This window comes from Cyprinodon variegatus, unplaced genomic scaffold (genome assembly GCF_000732505.1).
Source record: "Cyprinodon variegatus isolate N-32 unplaced genomic scaffold, C_variegatus-1.0 Scaffold431, whole genome shotgun sequence".
Taxonomy (NCBI): Eukaryota; Metazoa; Chordata; class Actinopteri; order Cyprinodontiformes; family Cyprinodontidae; genus Cyprinodon; species Cyprinodon variegatus.
The window spans coordinates 633,395-654,282 of NW_015150884.1; the positions used below are offsets into that span (position 1 = coordinate 633,395).

The 20,888-nt window shown below is 35.6% G+C and overlaps 1 protein-coding gene across 2 annotated transcripts in view; it reads right to left on the reverse strand.

The window, feature by feature from the left end:
* prkcb (protein kinase C, beta) overlaps positions 1-20,888 on the reverse strand; it is a 125,505-nt gene that overhangs the window by 66,607 nt on the left and 38,010 nt on the right. For both annotated transcript variants that reach the window (XM_015388653.1, XM_015388652.1), the window contains exons 3-5: positions 11,694-11,776; positions 1,322-1,433; positions 1,011-1,139 (exon numbers count right to left, since the gene is read on the reverse strand). In XM_015388653.1, the coding sequence (XP_015244139.1) occupies positions 1,011-1,139; positions 1,322-1,433; positions 11,694-11,776 (324 nt within the window). The remainder of the gene's footprint in view (positions 1-1,010; positions 1,140-1,321; positions 1,434-11,693; positions 11,777-20,888) is intronic.

Genomic DNA, 20,888 nt, shown 5'->3' on the forward strand with positions numbered 1-20,888 from the left:
GATGGATGGATGGATGGATGGATGGATGGATGGATGGATGGATGGATGGATGGATGGATGGATGGATGGATGGATGGATGGAATCCTCAAAAGGCTTAAATAAATAAAGCTTTCTTCTAAACTAATAGGTGAATAACATTTGATACAGATATTACTGTAGCTGTAGACAACTAACGTTATAAATGTATGAGTATAAAATAACTAATAGCCAACATCAAATAATTATAATGATGGAAATAAATAAAAGTTATAAAACAAAAAAATAACAAACCTATATTAAAATCATAAAAGGAAATAAAATAATCTGCCCAGTTTGAGTTAAAAGGTGAGGCAAACAGGTGGGTTCATAGTTCAGGTAAAGTGTCTTTATCTCCACTAATAAGAGATTTGTAAAATTAAAATATTTATGGCTACAGCCTGAAATTCAAACAAATGACAAAGGAAATTTAACCAAGGAGAAACAAATCAAAATCCGGTCTTAATGAGAATATTTTTGAGTACAGTATGTTTTAGAAAGATGAGGAAAAAAAAAACGAATGACAACTTCTCCGTCTAGAATTTATTTAACACTAAAATCTGTCAGTAGACAGACGCGGTTCTTTTCACTAAGATGCACCCAAACTCCAAAAACAGAGCGGCAAATATTCAGCGTCTTCAGCTTTTATACACAGAGTGGTGTTAAACAAAATCAAAATGATAGGTGGTATAAAAACATTGTGTAGACTTTAGACCCCCTTTGCAGAAATTGAACCACTCCTTTTCTCTGCCTATCTGCTCTGTGAGTGTTATCTAACATCCTGTTACTCTCAGCCTTGTCTGTGTCAAGCATCGTTTCCCATAATGCTGCTCTTTGCTGTTCTGTTTTGTGTGATAGCGATACTATGAAACTATCTTCTCACTTCATCTCACCCATCCTAACAGCAGAGGGAGACAAACACCTGTATTTTTCACCTTTCCCAGCACAGGTATTTGTGCCGTCTCCCTAAGATGCACTTACTAGATGTACTTACTTGTGACGGTGAGAACATTAGTCTTGACCTCAGCACTGATCTCGATGCGGCCTCTCCTCTCAGTGTGGTCTGTTCCACACAGATTCGGCACATTGGGAACGCAGCGCTTGTGGATGTTCATCATACAGTCTGGAAAACACATACAAGGCCAAATCTCAGAACATAGATTGAATATAATGTTTAGTTTGGGTATTTCAAGGAAGCAACAGGTTTAAACACATCGCAAAGAAAAGTAATTATCAAACATTTCCATTTAGATATGGATAAAAATGTCCATAGATGAAAGGTTAGGGGTAGTTTAGAGCACGTACGGTCACATCTCATTCCCTGGTGTATGAGGCCGTACAGTAGGGAGCCGCAATGGTCACAGAAGGTCGGGCTGGAGTAGGTGTGGATCTTAAATTTATGCTTTGCCCTGGGGTCCTGATGAGAAACATCAAGAGAAGCATGAAAAAAAACTTGTTAGACATTAAAATAATCCACTTATGGGGACAATCATTTCAGCGCACCTGATTGGATAAATGATTTATTTATCATTTGCCAAAAAAGGACAAAAAAATATCTTTAATCGCAAGAAAATGTTCCAGTAAGCATTAACAGGAAGTTTATTTGCAGAAATGGGGGGTTGACTCTTTCATCTGATAAAGATAGATTTCCTCTGCATCACTTTGTTCATATCAGTTAAAGGAGAACACAGAAACGTCTACGATCAAAGTCTGACAGCGTTTATGTGCGTAGGTACTGTAAGCATGCCTGCCTGTCTGTGAGCACAATAGTCCATCAGAGAAGGTCAGCCTTCCTCGAAGTTTGTTAAAAGGGAGTAGTGGTCATGCAAAAACATGCAGCCACCTGTTTGAATCACATAATGGGTTACTGGGTGCTAAATAAACCTAGAATAGAGACCTGTGAATTCAAATGTTTTACAGGGAGAAAAAGTATGTTTTCAATACAAATCTTTTTGTTTAAGTTTCTATTCTATCAAAAAAATGAATTATTCCTGAAATATTTAAAGCAGGATTATATTTCAGCATGAGCCTCTGGCGGCTACAGACATTGGGGATCATTGACTGTTCTTCAGTAGTCTTTCAATCATGATGAGTTCAGTTTTTGGAAATATTTATGTTATTCTTCCAATTCTTTCTCTATTAATTATCTCAGTTCTTAGCTTTCAGTCTGTAGAAACATTAAAGAGTAGTAATACAGGACCTATCCTTTAAACTTTTTGTCTTTTTGTGACATGTCTCAACAGTCTTTGCATATTTAGCTCAGGTTAGATGAAGAGCATCTGTGGACATCTAATGTTTTTCAGTCTTTTCAAGGATTCTCAATCAGATTTTGATACGGCCATTTTGAGATATGGATTTCCTTGCCTTGCTACTGTGTGACACCTCACCCATTTTTCACATGGGGTTCAGGTTCCAGCGTTAGTTCATAAAACAAACAGTAAAACTAAAAGTTTTATCATTATCTGGTCTCCTCTGACCAGAGCATCCTCCTCCACATGTCTGCTGTTCCTAGTGAAACATAGGGCATCTCACCACCTGCATATAGATACATCACTAGTTCCAGCTTTCTGTTTTTGTCTTTCTATTGTCTATAACAGGCTCATTTCTGCACATTAATATGCATCACTTGCTTATAAGCATGCATTAGAGGATTTACGTGGGAGTGATTTCTTAGGGAGGCACTACCTTCAGTTTTCTGTGCTATCGCACCATCAAACATATGACTTATTTAAAGAATATAACATATTATTTCCAATCAATTCTCTAAAAACAGAAAGTAATTTGAGTTATTTAGACATCTGACAAAACAGATTATGATTCTTTTGTCTTCTTGGGTTTAAGTTTAAGACAAATCCTTCTTTTGAAAATATATGTAAATGTCAAACTGGGGTGGGGGAAGAAAAAAAAAACCCAACCTATTTTTGTCTGATGTCAGTAAAGTGCCTCTGTGAATTCATGCATGTCAGACACCTGCAACCACAGCAGTCAGAATACACACCTGCATATGAGTTCTGTGACTGTCAAGATGTTCTCAGGGTAGCTTTATTTTATCACGAAAGTTTGAATCTTTTAAATAAAAAGGAAGAACTAATTCAACTGGATTTCTACTCTGAATCTAATCTGGGATATGATGGAACATTTTGATCATTACCTCTTCTTAAGAAATCAAAGACACTCTTAGCATGGAGTTGTGTTTGCATGATTTTAATATGTGCATTTTTCTTCTCCTGTCTTGTAGTCCAAGAATTGAGCTGGGAGGTAGAATAGCTTTAATTCCAGATAACCCATTTTAACAAAAAGAAACACAGAACCGAATCCCTAATTAACAAATAATATCCAATTTGTGCCTCCATTTTTTCAGGATTTGGCTAATGGGAAATCAGTAAATTATTATTATTTTTTTTGTCTAAAACTGGGTAAAATATAGGAAATAATCTTAGGGTGAGAAAAACAGAGTTGTATGAAAATATTTTGTCAAGAAAATACAGAGAAAAAAACAAAACAAAACAAAATAATACTTTCTTTATTAGTGCCCTCTTTCAAAGTTTGACATCCAGGCAAGAAGAAAAGTTTTATTAGTTTTCCAAGACATCTTTTCTGCTTGTGTGCAGAAAGCCTAAAGGAAATTTCCATCTATACGTGGGCAGAGGATCTTTGCCTTAAAGTGAGTGAATCTTTTAACAGTTTTAATCTTCCTCTAGGAAAAGGCTGTTAAAACTATTAAACTATTAAAAATACTATATTTTGTTTTTCAGCCTAAGTGATCTCAAACTTGTATTTCACTCTGTTTATATATATATATATATATATATATATATATATATATATATATATATATATATATATATATATATATATATATATATATATAAAAACAAATAAAGCAGATGGTACATGAGGGAGCTTCTAGATAAGCAAGTGGATTAAGTGATATACTGTCCATGGAATAATAAACCTGCCATGATTGTCCATATAGTCAGTGGAAATATGTACACCCCATAATTCAAAAGCCTGCAGAACTCTCAGCTATTATTCTTAATTATTGTTATTATCAGTCTGTTCTTGTCAAAATCTCTCAACAACTTTTTTTTCTGCTGTTTTTGAAAGACTTTAGCTAACCTATCTTTAAAATAATAAGTTCAGTTAAACTAAAGCTTTACCACCAGACCCTGAAATTCAATCTATGCAACACTGATTATTTGCTGGTCTATTTTGTGTCAATGTCCAGTTTAGCGACCCAGTTTAATTCCAGTTTCAGACATATGGCCTGAACATGCAAAACTCACCTTTATATATATGACACTATTTTTTTTTTTAAATAACACCAGAAAGAACTAAAAAGGTTAAGGGTCCAGATAAAGAGAAGGCATGCAAGACATGGTTTCTACTGGCCAAATCACCATCTTATTGTTCTATTTAAAGCCTAAATGTACTCTAATATCTTGTGAAGATGAAATGCATGTCCAACCGCTCCACTCGAAACACACCGAGCAGAATAGGTTGCTTGGCAAAAACTGTTGTGTGTATGCTCTTTCGAACCAAATCCTCATCCCTCAGCTACAAGGCTTGGTATTTTGTATGTGGTCTTTGTTGCAGACCTGTCCACATACAACTTAGTAATACTAAGTCACACTGCCATCTTTTTTTTTTTTTTTTTTGAGTTTTTAAGGAACTAGCAGCTTGTTGTTTGGACAGTAGGCTGACAGTTAAAGGGGGTAGAGAGGGGGAGAGACGTGGCAAAGGACCACAGGCCGGTTTGGAACCCACGTCAAGGACTAAGGCATCCATACATGGGTCGTGCACGCTAACCACAGCTCCACTATCACGCCCACGATGCCATCTTTTAACAGGAGAACAGACTCAATCTATCTTTTCCCACTTATCACCGGCAGTCTATGGGTGAAAGGCAGGGTACACCCTGGACAGGTTGCCAGTCTGTGGCAGGCCACAGACAAGAAAACAGACCTTTTCCTGAAAATCCTTCCAAACAGGCCTTATCTGGTCATGATTTTTCTAATTTCAATGTCATGGACTTAAACATGAGTCTCTAAAGTCATTAACAATGGCTTTCCATTATCTAAACAAATGCCTGTATTACACAATAGGAAACCATCAAAACGTCCAATTTTATAGAAGTTGTCAGACCTGCTGATTAGGGCTGCAACTAACAATTATTTAGCAAACCTTTTTGAATAAATAATCGGATAGCAAATGGTTCCTTTAAGAAGATTTTCACAAAATCAAATTAGATGAACCTAAAACTTTTCCACTGGAGGAGGCTGCGTATTGACGGACGAAAAATATAGTTTATTCTTAAATGCAAAATGTTCATATATATTTTTCAACAATTTTGCTATAATTACTGCTCTAATTGGGTTGCTCTTTCAGCTAAAGGCAGAGTTTAAAGTCTCTATGCTCCAGTTAATGATGAATCGATTACTAAATCACTAATCACAATTAATCCGATTAATTGTTTCAGCCCTACTGCTGATTATCTGTTACTTTGCTGCTTTCACTGCCAGAACCTGGCTGCTACTTTCCATCTTAATTTTATCAACGCAGAAGAGATGCACTTACTTTCTAATAGGGTAGTTTGATTCTCTGGAAAACTTTAATTCAATCCTTGCTTCAAGTTTAGAATTATAATATCATGATTTTTTTTTATTATTTTCCACTTCAATTTTTGTTCTGTCTTTCCCTGCATTCCTTTGTTTTATCAAAGCACTGTCCTGTCCAAGTATATATCCTGCCGACAGCATTAGTCATCTCCCGCCGACACACAAATCAAACACATGCTGTCATGTTATTGGAAATATCCTGTGATAGGCAGGCTTCACTTGGTGCAGTGAAATTGGATGAAATTTCACCTTAAGTGAAATGTTCCATTTCCTGACAGGTTAATGTTAGCTTGTTAATTAGTTGCAATAGTTAGCCTGTGCCCCAAATCTGCAGCATACTGCTTTTTCTAAGCAAGATTTCTGAATCTGTTTCTTTCAAAAAACTGTTAATCCCAGTTTTTCACTTAAAGAAATACTTTCCAAAAGATGATATTGTCTTTTTTTAATCAAAAAATATAATTTTTTATTTGGTCGTTTAAGGGCAACTTGTTTGCAACAAGTAGTAGCAGCAGCCAATGTGCATTCAAACAAAATTTACCCAATAAGTAAAAAAGGAAATAAGACAACTCACAATGTTAAACGAGATCAATAAAAAAAAAATGCATTGATATTTTAATATATATATATATGAAAGAAAAGTTCAATTCCAGTTAGATAGCACCCTTAAGTTCTTACATTTTTACGTGTAGTTTGTTTCAAAAGCCAATACCTAAAAAGATAAAACTGTTTTCCGTCGTAGGTGGAGCATATCTCAAAGTAAATGTTTCAGTGTATTACAGATTTAACACAACTGGCATGATATAATTTATTTTTTGGGGGAGCTTGAAACAGTTATTTTAAATCTGTGCAAACAAACCTTAAGGTTGACAAAACATATATTAAACATGTGTACAGTATATGCTTGTTCCTTAAGCCTCAGAGTTATATACCATTAGCAAGCTGTGGGCCTCAAATGTAGGTTTCATTAGAGGACATCATCCCTCGACTTCTCCCACAGGGAACTCATTCTATTAACCCAGATCTATAATTGAATTCTTCTTTTATACATACATAGCTGACAGAAGGAAAAAAAATGAAAGGTAGTGTGGGAATTAATGAGGCACAAAGACATGATCCTGCAGACAACACACTTAAATGTTTTAGGTTTTGTTTTTAATTTGTTGCTTTAGGCATCAATCTAAATAACTCAATATTTCTGCTTTAACTGGGTGTAAATATTTGTGATTTTTAATTATTATTATTAATGATACTGACAAGTACTCTGCTCTTGGACCATTTCAAGTATTAAAATAAGCAACTAGTTTTGAGCAGAGGTAGCATACTTTCCCAAGGGTCGAAGTCATAAGGTCATGAACTCATTAAAGAAACAGTATGATGATGGTGGCACGGCCCCATAATTAAGAGCGGAAGACCCCTGGGTGGACTTAAAATAGACAATGTACTGGGGTGGTTTCAGGTTGGGTTTAAAAGGAGACTAGTGGGAGGTATTTTCAAGGAAGGGGAACGCTACAGTACATGTATGCCAAATATAGAAATGTTCAAGTGCCAAAAACGAAGGGAGCTGGCAGAAAATAGAAAGGAAACGATGGAGATGGATGTTGAGAACTGAAGTGATGAATGGAATAGGAAACAAATTCGCTTCATAACTATAATATAAATACTCAAAAGAACATTACAAAGCGGCATGATAAAAAGTTGTGCGACAGATTGTTCATTTTTCAGGTGAATACGAAAAAATATATTTCAAATTAAAGGTCATACATGTGCTTCTAAAAAAAATACCATTTCAATATGTAGACTATTTAAAATCTTTTATATCATTTAGGGCTGAAACTATCAATCAGATAAAACGTGATTAATTTGATTAATGAAATATTCATCAACTAATTTAATAATCGATTCAAATCAAATCAATGTTTATTTATATAGCACTTTACAACAACACTGGGAAGACCAAAGTGCTTCACAGAAAGATAAAAACATTGCAAAAAAAATATTAATAAATAAAAAAAATAGCATAAAACTATGTGTCCTAAGTATTAGAAGCCAGTTTTAAAAAATGAGTCTTTAATATGGACTTCAAAAGGTGCAGATCTGTAAGAACCTGCAGACTGAGGGGCAGGTTGTTCTAAAGTTTAGGTGTGGTAACTACAAAGGAACGATTGCCCCACTGTTTATACCGGGACCTATGGACGTCCAGAACCATTTGATCAGCAGACCAGAGAGCTCTGCTGGGGCACTGTACGGTCAAAAACTCAGTTAAATATTACAGAGCGAGACCATGAGGGGCTTTAAAAACAGGTGTTAAAACTTTAAAATCAATCCGAAAACAGACCGGGAGCCAGTGCAGGGAGGAGAGGATGGGAGTGATGAGGCTTTGCCTGGATGAGCCGATTAATAGTAAACTGGAGCTTAGAGACTCTAAAACATGCCTTTAGCTGATAGACCAACCCAATTAGAGCAGTAATTTAATCAACATTGTAAAAAAAAATACATAAAAACCTTGCATTACGATGAAAAACCTAAACCTTTTTGTCTATCAATATGCTCTATCCAGAACTCCTCAAGTAAAAAAGTTTTAGTTTCACCTGGTTTAATTTAGTAATAAATCTTCTTCAACAAACCTTTGACTAACTGATTATTAATCGATTATTCAAAAAAAATAATTGACAGATTAATCGATTTACAAAATAATCGCTAGTTTCATCACTACTATTATTACTAGTCTACACCAGAACAGAACCAATTCACACATAGGAAAACAAATCGAAGCACAACCTCATGCTTACATGTACATCTCAGAAATGTAATTAGTTAAAAATGGGAAAGCAATGGTGTGGCATCGCAATCAGCTAATAGATGCCTGCAAATGTTTCCTCAGCCACTAATAGGCTCCCAGTCTGGGTCAGTAGGTTACAAAATGCTGACTTGACAGATGTCCATAGTGCAGTCCCAGTGAAGCTGACAACAAAGCTGGTTGCTCACAAAGTGCAAAGGTGAACCAGCAATAGGATTCTCACACCCTTGAGAGGATTGCTCTGGAAAATCCATTAAATTATTAGTTGTAGCTTCACAGAGGGTTGAAAAAGACTACAGTTAGTGCCAAAGGAGCCAATATGCAAAGAAACAAATCTACAAATCAACTTTAAATGTCCTTTTCCTCGTCTCAAGCTACTTCTGAACCAGAGATTTAAGAAAAATCTTACCTGGGCTCAGAGAAAAGGAGCTAGACTGTTACTCATTGCTCTGCAGACCTCATTTTAGAGAAAATCAATATTTCGTTTCATCTAGAAATCAAGTCCTGAAGCTTGGAGGAAGAGTGGAGAGGAGTAGTATCCTACTTCAGTATGAAGTTCCCAGAGTCAGTGATGCCTTGGGTTACCATGCCTTTTGCTGTGCGGCCCACAGTTTTTGCAGCCCTCAAAAAGAAGCACTTGATGCTTCTCATTCTGACAAGCTGTATGGTGAGGATTTAATTTTTCAACTGGATTTTGCACCTGTCTTTACTACTGAAGGTAACAAAAAGCTGCAGCACAATGATCATAGTATGTTCCTATGTTTGGGTGCTTGGCAACCTGGGCTGACCCGAACCCTAACCTGTCAATACTAAGAGGCAGATGAAGGCCCGTATTAAAACGATCTTGACTATCATTAGACCTCGGCACAACCACACTTAATTTATGAAGGAATCCATGCAAAAAGGAGGAACAATGTACCGAATGAGAAGAAATAGTCATATTTTTTAGAAGACTTAAATTTCTTTTATGTTTTCTTTTTTTTATTTTTATTCAACATATTTTTTTCTTTTGAACTTAAGGGATTTATGAGCCTTATTCATCAAAACTACAAGAAATAAAGTCTTGAAATATTTCTATCTCTGAAAGGAGCGACAAAGCTTATTTAACTTTTTCATTATATTGTAAAATTTTGAGATGTGACATTTTAGAAAGACCATTTATTTTTTTATTTTTTTATGCACAGTGGGATTTGTGTGGGACATTAAAACTAGGGTCAATTAGCTTATATAGAATTTCCTTTGTCAAGATCACATTTGATACAGAAAAGGTTCTTTATCAAATGGAGAACATATATAAAAAAAAGCTAAATAAAAAGATAATGGTTCAGGTTGCATGTGGGAAAAGCTTGGCCATTAGGGAGTTTCTGAAACAGAGATTATAGAGAAGACGCTCTTTGAGTCACTGCACCAACTAAGAGCTGCAAAAGAAGTGATGTGAAAGATGGGGAAAATAACCTAGGTGGGTTTTAGAAACAGATATAGCTTTATCAGTCAGGAAGCCAATAGGCAGACACATGTATTTCCTCTGGAGGCGTCTTAGAGAGTGAGTTTGTCAGATTGAAAGAGCACTCCAGAGGGAGGTGACAACAGGTGGGACTTAAGAAGTGGTGCTGAGATAATTAACAAGAAAAGGGCAAATCATTTGGTTCTCTGAGATAAGAGAGTGGATTTGTATTTTTTTAATACCCGTGACTTAAGCACCTCTTAAAAGCACTTGATGTTTTAAAAGCAAAATGCAGCATGAAAAAAAGGCCAAGAGTTCATCTCTGATTTTGATTTTAACTCTATGTAACAAATTTAAGTCAATAATGAAGCTACACATGTACTATTTCCTTAAATTACTAATACAGCAGCTTCTGTAAATTCATATGCTAAAGGGGGTCTTATCTGTTTAATACAAGGATGAAAAAAGTAGAGAGAACTGAAACTATGGGTTGGCTGCTCAACTGTGTCTCAACAGCGTGGAGAGGTTTGATTGAGGTTCATCGAGGAGCAATGTTCATGCAATGTCTCTTTCTTCTATTTCCCACTAGAGTCTAATTTTATTTCAAACTGAATTGTATGTATTATATCACTGCATGCTAGGTATACTATAATAACAAAATTGCAACGCCAGATTGACAGTAGTTATGTGTTTGTATCACTTCCAACCATTTGGACTATTTGTGTGTCGTTACAGGAATAAGATTGTGGGTTTGTTGGTGTGTGTCCGGTTTTTTTTGTTTTTTTTAGTGGAGTGGGTGTTAATATATCAGTAAGTTTGTCACCTGAAGGTAAGTAGTTGTTCATGTGGCGAGAAGGGCTGAAGACCTGCAACACCAAGCTCACAAGAGCAACAAAGGACAGATGGACGTAGGCTATAAAGCCTCCCCAATCCAGCCAACAGCCACATTGCAATCTCCCATTTTGCAGGGCAAACTCAGCAAAATCGGGGAGCACCAAGAAAGGAAGACCCCCCCCCCCCGGAGAGGCTCCAACCAGCTGGGCATCCATCGGCCTAACATGGCAGCAAAGACTTGAAGGACCAAGGGAAGTCGAGATGTCCACCGGAGCTGCAGCCAGCGGCCGGCTTGATTGTCTGCAGACAAAAGCCTTGAAACCGGAGCACACTACAAAGGGACATGGTCTGAACATGCAACCAAAAAACAAATAGAGAAAGGCCCCGGCCAGACCCCATTTCCACCACAGGCACACTGTGCGGGAGCCAGAGAAGACTTTAAAAGAAGACTATAGTTGTGCAATCTATAAAACTAGAGTTTATATAAGAGCGACAAGATGAGGCCACTGGAGAAGAGAAGCAATTAAAGGTTTTGTCTGCAGTTTGCCATAAATCCTGTAGGGGAAATCGCAAACATACAGCATAAGGTTCTCTGGTAAAATTAGAGCAAAACTGTGACTTGATGGATGGAGCTAGACACAAGAAAAACATTCAACAGAAGCTGTTGTAGAACGCAAAAAACATTAAGCCTGATTCACCTTCTATCAGGGTAACGATGCTAAACATTTGACCAGAGTTGGATGAAAAGATCCTTTCTGAGACTAGATAAAAACCTATTTGACAAAAAAACACAATGTATTTTTTTAAACTTCACTCCTTAGGTAATTAGGCTTTTTCGTTGCACATGTGGATGTGTAACACCTTGTGGGTGGTCAAACATGAAATATAATAATAAAATATGGAGATTTGGGATCTCCATCTGAAAAGCTGTTGAAAATTTGAAGTGTTATTGACATCTAAAGGCACCTATTGGACTATACTTACATCTGAGGCAGGTCCTTTGTCCGCGCCGGGACAGGAGAAAGTGACAAACTCATGGCAACGCTTGTGAACCACGAAACAACACACTGTGAAAAGAGAAGGGGAAACAAAATGCATCAATATTCAGTCTAAACTCACAAAGCAATGTTTCAATATGAAGATCAACATTTACAACAAGGTAATTCTGACCAGTTTTTTAAAGTATTGTTAGGGACGATTGCAGTTTCTTTCGAGGTTTAATGCAGCTGATGAACAGCCCAGTAAGTGTCTTTGTTAGGGTGAAAAGGAGAACAAAATACCAGAAATACAACCGTAATAACATTTTATTATAACAAAGGAAACAATAAAAAGGTAAATTTTAAAGAAAAATTGTCAACAACCCAATACTGAAGCGAAAGCTGTATTAAACTCTAGTGATAACACAATCACAAAATCCTAATATTTCTTTAGCAGTTACTCAAAAAGTCAGCGGTGGCATTCAGAAATAAATCGCAGCTTGTAGTTTCTACTGCTGCTGCAACAAAATGAGTATGCATGATCAAATTTACAGTGCCCCCCCTCTTCCTCTTTTGAAAATAAAAAAAGCAACCAAAGAGAGAAACGACGGTTAAAATCGTCTTCATTTGCGGGCATAGAGTCTATATTGTCAGACCTACAGTACATGATAAAACAGGGCTGCAAATAGAAATATTGAGGAGTCCATTTACAGATTTTCTGCCTTCTGATTTATTTCCATCCAGGTTGAAGCAGACAGAAAAATTCTCGCTGTGAGAGTACTTTTGACATGACACAAATGTTTTTATTTAAATCAGCGCAAATTACAAATGCTTTTAGACAGACGTCTTGGCTGCGGTGACTTCACTCCTGGAAGCAGCACTTATTTCAGAGTATTTAAAAGCTTAAGTAATGGAACAAAGGGATCCTGTGCGTCTGTCTTAACACCTACACTCTCTTATTATAACTCCTACAGCATTGTCATTTAGTGAGACGGCCCTTCCGAATCTATAGGACGCAAGTGTTACAAGCTAGAATGTACACCATCTTCTTATCAGGCCATGCCCCTCTGTTTATGGCCTTTCAACAGCATTACACTTTTCCTCCCTGGGCCCAGATTTGTAGAAAACAAGAAGAATGCACATCAAAGAAATCTTATGCAACCTGCCGCCAAAGGATATGAAAAGCGTGACATGGTTCCACTTTTCAGGTTGGTAACAATCAGCGGAGCACAAACGTGAAAGCACTGATGCACAACGAAACCTGCCATCTCCCCCCGATCAGTGTCAGCTCCACTGACAGCCAAGACAAACACGGAAGGGTAAAAATATCACAGACACTCAGAGAAACAGTAAATCCGAAGACGCCCTGGAGTCCATATGTAGAATATAGTACAGAAATCTACTGAATGTCTAACAGATGATTTCTTAGAAGCCAAAGTCAATCCAGTTTACAGAAAAATAAAAATTGATAGTAATCTTAAAAGTGAATTAGTTATTAGGTTTGACATTGGTAATGCATGTAGAATTATAGATAGAGCATATAAGCATCAGATTTGTGGTTGGAAGAATTGAATTGGGCTCTTTAGACGTAACGGTAATTTCTTGGAACGTTCAATCACAGATCTAAATCTTCCCTTTTAGAGTTTTCTTTATCTACTTGGTTAGGCTTACTAATTTAAGAATTGATTATGATGCAGAAAAGGTGGGAGGCTCAAGACAGATGTTACTTGCATGAAACATTCCTACCTTTATTGTTTGTAGCGGCTCTTAATAATTTTATTTACCATGAATGCAGTCGTTCAAGTAATAATTTCTCTTAGAGGGCAATTTGCTTTAGGCATGTAAAAATGCCCAGAATACCACATATACTGTTGTTATGATGACTGTCATTGTTGACTGAAATCTAAATTGCATGTACCTAGGAGATCATGTCACTTCAACTTGTTAAATTCTAGTTCAGAGAATAATTGGACGAGTCAGTTGCAAATGCAGGCAGGAGGTCATGAGGAAATTTTACTTGGTGAGACATCAAAGCTAGTTTTATATAGTCTAGGGCTGCAGCTATTGCTTATTTTACAAATCAAAAATCTGTCAATTATTTTTTTTCGATTAATCAATTAATGATGGGATAGCCAAAGCTTTCTTAAAAAAGATTTTTTAAGGAAATTAAACCAGGTGAAACTAAAATGTTTTCACTTAAGGGAGTTCTGGATAGAGCCTATTGACAGACCATAAAGTTTTTTTTATTTCAAATGCAAAATGTTTTTATTCTTTTTTTTTTTTCTTCCAAATTTGGATATAATTACTGCTCTAAGTGGGTTACTCTGTCACCTACACTCTCTATACTCTAGTTAACAATTAATTGATTAATAAATTAATAGTCAGTAATTTCAATATTAGATTATTATTCTGATTAATTGTTTCAGCCCTAATATAGTAAATAAAAAAATATTGTGGATCTTTTTTTTAAGCTGAAAATGTAAGTGCATCAAACATTGTGCATGTAAATGAAAAGTTTAAGTTTGTGTTTTCCTGTATCAATCCATATGGACAGATTTACTTTTAATGATGAGCTTGTGGAGTTAAATTCAAAGAAATGGAGAAAAAGGTGCAGCAGACACTGTATCTTTAACTATCTCCATGGGGAAAGAGTGCAAGGCCATTGGCTGTGCAGTTTTATGCACCAATTTGCACCATTTTGAGGCAGCAAATGAAGTCTAATTTTAAATAGAAACATTATTGTTTTCTATTTTTAGCCCAATAATACAGTAGGCTTCATTGGTTGTGAGGATGAATTTGCCTGCCTACAAGATGACTCAAGAAGCAGTAAACTATGTCCACAGTATGTTTTACATTGCCAAAGGACATTTGCTCTCGTTTTTTTTTTTGTTTTTTTTAGCGCTTTAAAAGGATAAAAACATGTTTCAGGTTATAATGCAGAGCCTTACTAAGGGGGACAACATAAGGTAGACTAAGGTTTTAAAACCACAAAAAAAAGCTCCATTATTCTGTTCCTACAGTATGTTGTTTTTAATAAGACATGTTGCTGAACACTGTTGTTAAACTGGGTAAGAGAGTGCTACTGCACTCCTTCCTGTTTTATCAAAGACACATTTGTCTATTTTGAAATATATTTGGTCAAAGGGTGCCATGGTGTCAAAGTAAAGTAACACTATAAATTCCCCCGTGAAGGTAGCAGTTTGTTAAACAGCTGTCATGAATTTGCCGTGTTTCCTTTTCTTCGCTACAGCAGTGGGGAAAGTAGTCAAAAATTACAATAAATAACAAATAAGTAAAGTTAATGGAAAATACATTTAGTCAGGTAATAAAAACAAACAACATAACTTCTTGCCTACTTAACCCCAATTACTTAATTCTAAAAATGAATTAATTCACCATTTATTAGGTTTCTTCTGATGCAGTCAGATATTGTGTCCTAATTCTTAGCTGTTTTTCAATCATTAGAATAAAAATTATCAAAACAACACATTAAGAGATGAGAAATATATTGCCAACAATATGAAGTTTTAAAACCTATTTAAACAAAGGCAATATTGTGCTATAATGTATTTTCATTTACCCTCCAAATAGCAAAGCAAACCCAAATGACAGAAAGTAACATTAGAACCAAGAAGCTGACAGAAGCCCTTTACATCTAACTTTAAAAGTTTGCACCTTTTTTAAAACATGCTTGTTTTTAGTCACTGAAGTGACCAGACGTGGGTAGAGAAGCCAACATTGGTACTAAAGTAACAGAAGAAGTGAATGCATTGTTTTAAGGTTACTGAAGTAAAAGCAACAGCCTGAATGAAACTCTTCAGAACTCACCTCTGCTTTTAATATTGACCTATGTAAATTTTGTAGTGCTTAGGATTTTAATGGACTATATTTTTATTCAACATCTACCATATTCTTGAATCTAGTAATATTCTGCTTAGCCTTTCTTCATGTCTAAATGTTCCTTATCTTGCTGTGCTTAATTGTTCTAGCCCAGCATGGGTGCAGATAGTTTAACTCAGCTAAGTCCTAAAAAAAACCTAAAATTAAATTAAGTGGGTGTATCAAAATATTTTTCTAACTCTATCAAAATGCTTATACTAAAGGAAAAAATTGTTGATGTTGGTGAAGATTCTCAGTCATTCAGGTCATATTCATTCCAAAAAAAGAAAGTTAAAAGCAATCCACTAGACTTTGTTTCCAAGTTTAAAGACGTTTTGCTTCCCTTCCAGGAAGCTTTTTCAATTCAAAATGTCAGGAATAGGGTTGAGTTCAAGGTTTTTGGAATATGAAATTATCATAGCAGGAGTGTGGTAAGTTGTTTTTCTATCAAAAGAGTTAGATCATGCTATACATTTTTGTTCCAATTTAATTTAAAGCTGTTAACTTATTTCACACTATGATTATCTCGTCCCAACCCGATACCTCATCATGATATTGCATCCTAATTATGATGTTTGCATTTCAAAATGAAAGCTTTTTTGCCGTTTTACTCTCTAATAGAGCTTTCTATACTTTACAAACCACACAATATCTAACATAATTTTAAAGAAACAGTCATGTTGGCCATTAAGTCGTATCTCAATACACTGGTTGCTTTACTGCAACATTATGTGATGTAATAGTTAACAATAAAAAATAATACATTATTTTTTCAATAATTTTACCATTAAAGGGCAGATATGGCATTATATTTAAATGAATTGTTCTTTGCAGCTGTGAGTGGAGGGAGAATAATTAGCACAAAACATGTTCTCCGACACACACATTACAACACACATGTGCACCTGAATGGTACTTCACTCCCACGCAATATTCTCTTACTGGTTACACCACCTACACACAGCGATGATACAGTACTACACGCACACACACACTGAAAACCTCCCCCTCACTCAAACGACATGAGATTGCAAACACGGAACGTGCAGGTGGAGGGATTGGAGTACAGATAGGAATGGTGTGAGCTGTTCGCACAGATTGCTTCGAGGCGACTGCTCTTTTTGGGCTACCACTACTGCCAAATCCTTAGACAAAACACACACACAGTGATGCTACTAAACTATACTACACATTTTCAATACTGCAACCCAGGGGCCACAACAAACAGGCGATCTGAACATAAATAGCCGGGACTGAAATGCTGTAACCACAATAATTAGTGATTGCTTCTTCTAATATTTACAACAACAAAAGAAGTACATAGTGCTTTAAATAAAGACTGATTAAACCACTTAATTGCAAAGATGCAATACATGATATAAATATAGCTGAGTGAAAAGAAATGATTAAAGCAGAGGAGCGGATCTTCAAATAGAGAAGTTGGATTAACTTTCTCTTCAGGTGGAACGTTACTTTATATTCTACGGATTGAATGCAAAGTTGGGGGTTTAGTTTTCTTTTTTTGGATGACAGAAATGGTAAGTAAAAGACTATTTTAGGCTTTTTTAGTGGACACACATTTGTTGCATTCTATATAAAATACAGATATCGTTTTTATTTACTGTCTCAAAATAAGACAGAGAAGACTAAACCTTTGCTAGTTTAAGCTAATAATTATTACCTAAATCATTTTTCTGTTTGTTAGAGGCCGGAATAATGAGATTATCTTTCATTGTTTTCTTTACTGACTTCTTCAAAGTCAAACGTTTACATAGACTAAAATAAGAATAAAAGAATAAATAGAAAAGCCCTGATAAAGCAATTGCTTTTTAGTCTTCTGATAGGAGAATGATTGCAATGCTTTAGTTAATTGTGAGTGCTTTTCAAGGAACACCTCAGACATACTACTCTGTAGTCACTCCCATAATTATCTTCCTGTGCCACATGCAGCCCTTCCTTTTTCTCTTCTTTTAGCACTGCTGTCATTCGTTAAGGCTCAGTTAGCATTCTCCTCAAAGAAAATAAAATTGTAATTCAATTCAATTCTATGAAAATCAATTCAGTAAAACTTTATTAATCCCTAAGGGAAATTCAGTCTCCCACGCAAATTCTACTTTCCCTCATAATTAAACTGTATCCAGTAAGTATTTTTGCATATTACAACTCTGCATTCATCCTAGCATAACAGTGTCACTACATGATTTCAAACAACATACATGTTTGAAAAACAATTATTCATGCCTCGCTGCAGCTTGAAGATATCACAGATTCTTGTTTTACAGGGAAGCATTTGTTCCCAATGTAGCCTTTCAGCAAGACAGTTCTGTGTATGAATCATAACTGATTTTTTTTATTTTTTTTTTGGCAATAAGTTTGCATCCTCTCCCAATGCATGCATGTCCACAATTCCCCCAAAAAACATCACAAATGTTAAGTTAATTGGTCTGTCTTGTGCTTAGCAATAGTTTTGTATCCCGCATCTCACCCTATGACTTCTGGAGGTTGGTTTTGCATCAGACCTCCCCTGCAACCCTTTACAGATAGGTGTAGAGAATAAATGGATGGACACATTTTACATTGCAACTGCAGCTTTCACTATATTTGATTTTAAATTTTATGTGTCAGGCCAAAACCAGGTTGTTTTAAATTGTAATGTGAAAACTAAAGAACATGTTTTCCCACATTTTTGTCAATGAAAATCTTTCTTTCTTCTTTGAGTACCTATTTCAAGTTTGTTGTTAATGACAAAAAAAAAAGTCAAGTGAAGTATGGGGTATAGTTAACATACAGGACTGCTCTGATAAGATGAAACTTGTTTTTTGGGTGTCAGGATAAACAGTAACACTGAACTTCACCTCAACAGTGAAACACTGGTCAGAGTAGCTAAATGTGAGGTCATTCCAGAAGAAAAGCTTCAAGACTTAGACATCAATATAATTGGGAATCAGTTGTAAAACCTAACTGAGCTTCAGTTATGCTACACAAGAGAATTCGCCAAAACTCTAATGTCTGGATATACAAAGCTAGTAGAGAAATCCCCTTAAGACTTTTATTATGGTGAAAAGCAGCTAATAGCTATCAACTCAAAGGTGCTGTGGTAAAAATTAATGCCCCACCTTTTAGAGTTTTCATCGTAAAACAAAGTTTTCTGATTTCTGCTACACTTTACGAAGAATAAAAATATTTGACAAACAAAACGTTGAGCTTGTGGCTTAAAATGTCTTACCAACATCAACATGTGTTACCTAATATATTTACGGAACTGCTTGTGATCAATTTGATCAGCTTCGTACAATGGTCCCTTTATTATTACATTGTCAACACAGACTGGCTGTTGCATGATTGCTTCATCTCACATGGATATGTGGTTTAAGCCTGCTCATTTACCCAGTTGGAAAATAAATACTGAGCAGTTTACTGTTAGAGCTATCAAGCTAAAATATTGATTTTGATTTATTTACCAGAAAGGATTAACCTTGAATGCCCAGGATGTGTGAGATTTTTCTCAAACTCTCATCCTCTGACCCATATTAATCAGTATAATCACTCATTAATCCCTGTTCTGCTCATTTTCCTCCAGTCCTCCATTTTCTATTGCGTTAATTCTCACCGATCTCCTTTATTAAATGTTGGCAGAAGACAGATGTTATACACAGGGTTTCCCTCTAATGAGCTGCCAACATGTGTGTATTTGTGTGTGCCTGCGAGACGCAGTGACAAGCTACACAGCGATGTCCCAGATTCAAATGCTGTCAGATTCTGCAGCCATGTTTAGAGTGATATCTACTTTTTAGGATTTCTCAACCTATACCCCTCGTAATCCGTTATAAATAAGGTTTTAATGTGAATATATGCAAGCTCTGAGTTCATGGTTCAGTGTTCGCTCAAGATCTATACATCTGTTTAGAGAATGAGTAGAATAATTTGATACAGGGTCATGAATAAATATTCACTCCCCTTTAGCTACTTCTTATTTTTGCAGGTTTTGACTACGAATGTCATCAGCACATTGTATTGGATTCTATATGGTAAATTATCACACACTGTAGTTGTGAATATTTTTTTAACGTAAATGAAAAAATCTAACTTTTACGCTAAACTTTGTGGAACCATATTTCCTGAAGTAGTTGCCATTTCGTATGTGGGTCTGTCCCTACCAGCTTTAACATTTACAGATTTAAACATTTATTTTAATCTATCTGCTAAGGCTGGGTATTTTTTACTTTTTTCTTTTGGGAACCCCATTGCTGGGAGGTTACACTGTCAGTAGGGGGTAATGGGAGTACTGGTACATCTTGTGAGATCTAACCCCCTGCAGTACCTCTGCCTGCACATTGCAGACCTCCTCTCACAGGAGACTTTCTCAGTTATAAGTTTTACCCTTAGCTAAATTCCTTTGCCAATTAAGACTGACCAGCTTTCCTCTCATTGCTGAAGGAATGCATCCCAACAGCATGATGCTTCCACAAACATACTTCAAGGTTTGTGGGTTTAACACAAAGGTTGACCTTGCATGTTACTTACCGTATTTTCTGCAATTTAAGATGCTACTTTTTTCCCGAACCAAACCTTACGGCTTATACAAATGTGGGGCTTTTCTGTGGATTTTTCTCATAGCACACTCAAATGCTAGCAGTGACAAATTCACATATTTTGAAATTTATTTGCAGCATTAAAGCTCACGAACCAAAGAAGAGACTGTGCGCAACTCCTGCAAAGTTGAAATAAAGAGCTAACAAACTATTTATGTATTGCTGTATAATAATTGCTGCTGTCCTGTTTGTCACCATGTCTATGTTGTTTGGAACTATTATAAACTGAACCTCCTTTATTCTTAATTTTGCTCTTTTACATTTCTCCTTGTAAAAATAAATAAATTAATTAATTAATTAATTAATAGGAGTTAAAACTGTTCAAAGCTCTGCCTATATGGAGGGCTTTCTATTTGTAAAAAAAAAAAATAATAATCATGACTTAATTTTCTTTCAGCATAACAATATCAGCTCCTGGCGAGTTGCTCTGTTTTTTGCAACTCAAGAAAGTATGCAGTTTCTGCTTCAATGGTATGAACACAAACTGAGCCACTATATCCAATTTAATTATTAGATTTTGTAGATTTTAGTCTCTTTACTCAGTGCTTTCGATTCTTGATACTGTTATAAATATATAAATATAAAAGATCAAAGTTCAGTTTATTTTCTACAGCCTTGGTTACCTTGTTTTGAATTGAATTGTTGTACATATGCATATATATATATATATATATATATATATATATATATATATATATATATATATATATATATATATATATATATATATA